Source organism: Rutidosis leptorrhynchoides, chromosome 3, assembly GCF_046630445.1.
Source record: "Rutidosis leptorrhynchoides isolate AG116_Rl617_1_P2 chromosome 3, CSIRO_AGI_Rlap_v1, whole genome shotgun sequence".
NCBI lineage: Eukaryota > Viridiplantae > Streptophyta > Magnoliopsida > Asterales > Asteraceae > Rutidosis > Rutidosis leptorrhynchoides.
Window position 1 is genome coordinate 631,450,647 of NC_092335.1, and position 6,854 is coordinate 631,457,500.

Here is a 6,854-nt window from a genome sequence, read left to right on the forward strand (position 1 = left end):
TCGGTTTGGTTACTTTCAGGCCCAACCCATATTATGAACACCCAAAACCCGAGGGATATATGTTTAATAAAATATTCATAACCTCATATGCATGAATAAAATTTCCCCATTTTCATTGTCTTTATTTATTTTTCTAACTTCCTTTGCAAACAATCCGTATTAATTGTTCTAAAAATAACAACGTACCAAAAAAGAAACAATAGTCTTATTTCACAAGAAACTCACCACCTCACACTCTCCCTATTTATTCGAATCTCACTCAATTCACAACCCATTATATTCACCATTTCTCCCACCCCTTCATCTTCACAACCCAACCCAATCCGACCCAAATGGCTGATGCAACTGAAGGTACCAAAGATTCCACATTGGGCTGCCACCTGGCACGCCGCTTAGTCGAGGTCGGTATAACCGATATCTTCACTGTCCCTGGTGACTTTAACCTCACCCTCCTTGATCACCTTATTGCTGAACCTCGTTTAAAAAACATTGGTTGTTGTAACGAGCTTAATGCGGGCTACGCTGCAGATGGTTATGCGCGGGCCCGTGGTGCTGCTGCGTGTGTCGTTACGTTTACTGTTGGTGGGTTGAGTGTGATTAATGCTATTGCCGGTGCTTATAGTGAGAATTTACCTGTTATTTGTATTGTTGGTGGCCCGAATTCTAATGATTTCGGGACGAACCGGATCCTTCATCATACAATTGGGATACCTGATTTTAGCCAGGAGTTAAGGTGTTTTCAGACTGTTACTTGTTACCAGGTAAACTATGTTGCTATACAATTTGTTGATTTTTTGAGGTATCTTGTATATAACGGGTCAAATAAATGGATCTGAAATATTCGTGTCCAAAAGAAACATATTTTTAGTGTTAAAAATGGGTGGAGCATCACCCGTTTACAACCTTTTAAATCATTTTATGGAACTAGATTAATATTGTTATAGTTTGGTTTATATACATTATGTTCAAAATGCTAATTGAATAATAGAACCACGGGTGAATGGTGTTTCGGGTCAACCTAACCCAACCCATTTTGAACAAAAATGATCCGATTTTATAGTTTAAAAAAAAAGATAAAAAATACAAGTATGTTTATTAAACTAAATATTTCTGTATAAAATGATAGATGATCTTTTGGGGCTACCCAACTCAACCCATTTTGACCCTTAAAAACCCGTTTTATTGGTTTGAAATATTACATCAATAACGCTAGTGGATAATGTGAAAAACGGATAATTCATCTCTTTGGGTCAACCCGGTCCAGCTCAATTTGGCTAGTAAAAATGACCCATCCAAAATAGTTTGATATCTTATGATTACAACACTACGTAGTATGTATTTATGGGTAGCCAATAAGCCATCTGTACACCATCAAAATTTATCCATTAAAAAACTAAAACTGTTTTAGAGGGTTATAGAGTACAACATCTCATCACCATTTATTTATAAAAACAATGGACAAAAGGTGTTTCGTGTCAACCCGATCCAACTCATTTTTTACCTATAAAAATGACCCATTTTCATAGTTTGATATATATATTATGTTTGAAATTCATATGGGCAAAAGGTGTTTCGGGTCAACCCAACCAAAGTCCTTTTTGACCCATTACCCAACGTTCCCCATACAATCTATTTAACCATATCTTCTAAAATCATTCAGGCCGTGATTAGTCATTTGGAAGACGCTCATGAGCAAATTGATCGGGCGATTTCAACTGCCCTTCGAGAAAGCAAGCCCGTTTATATCAGCGTCAGTTGCAACCTACCCGGCATTCCTCATCCTACCTTTAGCCACGAACCAATCCCATTTTCGCTCATTCCACGGTAATCAAAACTTGTACAGTACAACACATATATAATCATATACATACATTTATTTAACATTTTTTTAATTATTTATTATATTTATACAGTTCGAGTAACCAGTCAGGACTAGAAGCTGCAGCAGAGGCAGCAGCTGCCTTCCTAGACAAGGCGGTAAAGCCCGTATTAGTCGGTGGTCCCAAACTACGTGTCGCCAAAGCAACACAAGCATTCGTAGAATTCGCTGATGCAAGCGGGTACGCGGTTTCGGTTATGCCTTCGGGTAAAGGGATGGTCCCCGAGACTCACGAGCATTTTATCGGGACCTACTGGGGTGCAGTGGGGACCGCATTTTGTGGTGAGATCGTTGAATCCGCCGATGCTTATTTGTTCGTGGGGCCCATTTTCAACGACTACAGTTCAGTTGGTTACTCGTTACTAATCAAAAAGGAAAAAGCTATTATCGTGCAGCCTGATCGCGTTGTTGTGGGAAACGGGCCCGCTTTTGGGTGCGTTTTGATGAAGGATTTTCTTGAAGAACTTGCGAAAGTCATTAAGAAAAACACGACGGCGTACGAGAATTATCATCGAATTTTTGTTACTGAAGGACAGCCGCCGCAACCGGAACCTAACGAACCGTTAAGGGTTAATATATTGTTTCATCATATACAGAATATTTTAAGTGAAAATACTGCAGTGCTTGCGGAAACAGGGGATTCGTGGTTTAATTGTCAGAAGTTGAAGTTGCCTGATGGATGTGGGTAGGTGATTAATGATGTTTTTTTTAAAGATTTTTTTTATGTGATTTATTGTTGATTTATGCAAATAAAGAGGGAGAAAAGTGTGTGTTGTACTTCCAGATATGAATTTCAAATGCAGTATGGGTCAATCGGTTGGTCTGTTGGTGCACTTCTTGGTTATGCTCAGTCGATACCTGACAAAAGGGTCATTGCTTGCATCGGTGATGGCAGTTTTCAGGTAGCAAAACTTTGCATTTTCAATAATGATTTACATTAGAGGGTGCAAAATGGGTGGGTTGGTTGTGTTGGATAACAAGCTAAACGCTTCTCATCCAAGACGTTTTACAATAACTTGTTTTTAGCTAAACTTACATTAACCAATGTTAGGGGCATCTTAGAGGGTACCCAAGGCTATCGAACATGTCCCAAATTTTGAAAAGGCACAAAAGTTTAAAAACCCTATATATATACTTGTTTTTACGTCTGTCCAAGCAGTGCAAAAAGAACTTACAGCCGCAAAATAACTTTGATCGACACAAATTACCTCAAGTTAGATGTCATTTTGATCGAGACATCTCGAAATCAAAGATAACTTGTTTTGCTATTTAATATGATAAATGATTAGTAGTATTACCTTTTTATGTGAACTGGAAATTTTATTTTAGTGCTTATAAAAGCTCATTTTTATGGCCCTGACTAATTTAGTTCACTGATCTATTTGACCATTTCGTTTCATTTAAATCAATATTTATTTTTTTACCTGGGATAAAAGAAAGTTCATATTGATTAAGCATTATGATTGCCTGCAGGTAACAGCACAAGACGTGACAACGATGATTAGAAACGAACAAAAGAGCATAATATTCCTCATAAACAACGGAGGCTACACTATTGAAGTTGAGATCCATGACGGACCTTATAATGTGATCAAGAACTGGAACTATACTGGTGTCGTTGAAGCCTTCAACAATGGTGATGGTAAACTGTGGACTGCAAAGGTACTGTTAGTGAAAACCTCAACCTAATCAATGTTAACTTTTATATTTCTAAAAAGTAGAAACTAATAACTAATTGATGGAAATTAACAGGTGACATGTGAAGAGGAGCTGGTAGAGGCAATAGCAACAGCAACAGGAGAAAAAGAAGATCATTTGTGCTTCATTGAGGTGATGGTTCATAAGGATGATACCAGCAAAGAACTTTTGGAATGGGGTTCGAGAGTCTGCTCGGCTAATAGCCGCCCTCCTAATCCGCAGTGATTTTATATTTATATTATTATCATTTTACGACATAATTAAAGAATTTTTTGTTTATTTGTTTGAGGGTCTATCGTTTATGCTGTAGAGGAGTAACACAGATTTTGATATTATATTATTGTGGTTTTTATTAAGAATGTTTCTGTTGAGGGTTTTATGGTTTATTGACAAGTCAATGAACAAAGATAGCTAACACAATACTATGGTACCATGTATTTCAAGTCTCAACATCTATACACAAATAGGATCACCTAAAGAGAACTGCACAAATAGACATAGTTGTAAAATTACCCTGACTAGGCCATCTAGCCGGAAAAGTAGCATGCATAGTCTCCGATTTGACTGATTTATTCAGTCAAAGTTGTCATAAGTTTGTTTTGGTCTGTCATATTCGGGGTTATTCACTCAAAGTAGATCATAATCGTTTAGAGTATGTCAAATACAGTCAGAGTTGGTCATGACTAGTCCTTGACTAGTTCGACGTGGCTGATTAGTGCCTACAAGGTCCAACCGACTAATCCCCGACTAGCGACTTTTACACCCTTACAAATGGACTAATCAAAGATAACCAACCTAAAGTAACACTAGCAGTAAACAATTCCAGCCAAGGGTGTATTAAGCTTGAAATGAATAAATTGGTCCTAACAGATCCAAGTCTAGTAGTTAATCTAGAGAGAACTGATTGTTACTAAATCATTAAGTTAAGACGCCGTACCAAATCAAGTCTAGTAGTCAATCACTCAATCTTTAGAAGTGATTGTTACCGACTGATTGTAAAAGTCCCCAACAAGACTTGCTAGTTAGATTTTTAAACTAGACCCACAAGTCCAGCTTTGGAGATTTATTCAGTCAAAGTTGTCTCATCCGAGGTCCTGAGAGATCAAGTAATTCAACACATACTCAAGTCCTCCGACCTTTTATAAACCTTACGAGCAACCACAATATTCTAACCACTAGGCTACATTCAAAGTCAAAATGAGTCAACATATCACAACTTGACCGATCAATCCTACAAGAATGATAAATTCCCAACTAGCACCTTTTACAACCTTGACTGATTAAGACAATTCTGATCAAAAGACCCAAGCAAACTACAACGATCCCATAACATGATGGCAAGCCAAAAATGATTCTGAAACTCAAATTCAACTAAAACGACAATAATTTGACAAAGCAAAGTCTGACTCCAAAATCCACCTCCAATGAGACAGATAAAGATATTAAAACTCTTGAACATTAAAGCAAAATTGTTCCAATACGCATTAAATTCAATACAAAATTAAACGAGCCATTAAATAATAGTAAGAAATTAACACAATCAAGATGCATTTAGCTAAGATAATTCATTGAATAGCAACGATGTTGATCATAAACATCAACAAGCCATATCCAAATACATATTAGGGTTTTAAACAAAAGTACTACTTTATAACGGCTACATAAAGTAATTAAACATATAATTTGTAAGCATAAATTATCGATTCAGATAGTTTCTACTTAGATCGTTGTCTCATCTTTCGGCGCTTTCTCTTCAACCTCCTCATTCTCTTCTTCTTCCACTGCCAAACGCACCATAATCAATAATCAATCAATTAAATTAAATAAAAGTATAATTATATTGAAACAACAAATTGGATATAAAGTCATTCATTACCTTAGCCCTCATGTTGAAGCTGGTTTGATTTCAGAGATATCTGAAGAGTTGCGGCGGTGGTGTTTTCTTTTGTATTTTGGGTGGAGTGAAAAATTTATAGTGGAACCCTAGTGGGTTAAGGATGGGTCCGATTTGAGAACCGGAACGTTTTTTGGGCCCACGATATTGGGTCGGATTGCTTTTTTGCTTTTCTTTTTTTCCAGGGATTATCAACAAAAAGTCCACTTTTTTACCTTTTTTGTGTGAGAGCTTAAAGAAAGAAAAAAATTTTAATTTGTCTTTGCAAAGAGCAAGATGTCTTGCTTCCTTGCGCCTTGCGACCTTGCTTCCACCTGAGAGCAAGGAGCAAGGACGCAAGGTGCACCTTGCTCCCAGGTGAAAGCAAGACGCACATTGCGTCCTTGCTCCCAGGTGGAAGCAAGGGAGCAAGAGGCACCTTGCGTCCTTGCTCTCAGGTGGAAGCAAGGGAGCAAGAGGCACCTTGCTCCTTGCTTCCAGGTGAAACCAAGGACGCAAGGAGCAAGGGAGCAATGCATCTTGCTCCTTGCTAGGGCAAATTGACAATTTTTTTTTTTTGAGCTCTCACGCAAAAAAGTCAAAAAAATGGACTTTTTGATAATAATCCCTTTTTTCAAAGAATATTAACCAAATTACCTTTTATTAATGTATAATCATTTGCCCAAAAACATTTTTTTCATAAAAATACCCATGTAAATAGCAAGAAGCAACTCGCAAATTACTAGTGAGCACTTGCGACTTGTAATTACCTGATAATACTGTTGCTAGTGAACGAGATATTTGTTGCGAGCCCGGACTATGCCTTCGCACAAGGTGCATGCGATTTGTAGTCAGTATATGCGGTGGCGGAACTAGGTTTTTTTTGAAGTGGCCCGTCCTAATTCATCCGGACGAAGTCCATATCGATTGCAAACGATTCACAATAGTTGGTTACATCGCGAGGTACTTGACCTCTATATGATACAATTTTACAAACATTGCATTCGTTTTTAAAAGACAAACTTTCATTACATCGAAAGTTGACGGCATACATACCATTTCATAATACATCCAACTATAATTGACTTAATAATAATTTTGTTGAATTCAACGACTCGAATGCAACGTCTTTCAAAATATGCCATGAATGACCCCAAGTAATATCCCTAAAATGAGCTAATGCACAGCGGAAGATTTCTTTAATACCTGAGAATAAACATGCTTTAAAGTGTCAACCAAAAAGTTTGTGAGTTCATTAGTTTATCATAATCGATCATTTCCATAATTTTAATAGACCGCAAGATTTTCATTTCCATTTCTCATAAATATACGTCTCATGCATAGAGACAAAAATCATTCATATGGATTGAACACCTGGTTACCGACATTAACAAGATGCATATA

General features: G+C 37.2%; 1 protein-coding gene and 1 long non-coding RNA gene across 2 annotated transcripts; one reads left to right on the forward strand and one right to left on the reverse strand.

Annotated features, from left to right (window-relative positions):
* The first annotated feature begins 332 nt into the window (after nt 1–332).
* On the forward strand, nt 333–3,802 carry LOC139899037 (pyruvate decarboxylase 2-like). Its single transcript, XM_071881843.1, has 6 exons — nt 333–761; nt 1,661–1,824; nt 1,914–2,564; nt 2,664–2,781; nt 3,353–3,541; nt 3,632–3,802. Exons 1-6 carry the CDS (start codon nt 333–335, stop codon nt 3,800–3,802), a joined length of 1,722 nt encoding a protein of 573 aa, XP_071737944.1.
* A 1,264-nt stretch (nt 3,803–5,066) lies between these two features.
* LOC139899038 (uncharacterized) lies at nt 5,067–5,577 on the reverse strand. Its single transcript, XR_011777283.1, has 2 exons — nt 5,454–5,577; nt 5,067–5,358 (listed from the first exon to the last, which is right to left on the reverse strand). It is a non-coding gene; the product is annotated as an uncharacterized lncRNA (long non-coding RNA).
* Nucleotides 5,578–6,854: the final 1,277 nt, after the last annotated feature.

What these genes read in the sequence shown, in the direction of transcription:
- LOC139899037 (XM_071881843.1), top strand. Translation starts at nt 333, where the DNA reads ATGGCTGATGCAACTGAAGGTACCAAAGATTCCACATTGGGCTGCCAC. An exon ending in TCGGTGATGGCAGTTTTCAG is followed by an intron (nt 2,782 to 3,352) that starts GTAGCAAAACTT and finishes GATTGCCTGCAG; the next exon opens with GTAACAGCACAAGACGTGAC. An exon ending in GTAAACTGTGGACTGCAAAG is followed by an intron (nt 3,542 to 3,631) that starts GTACTGTTAGTG and finishes GGAAATTAACAG; the next exon opens with GTGACATGTGAAGAGGAGCT.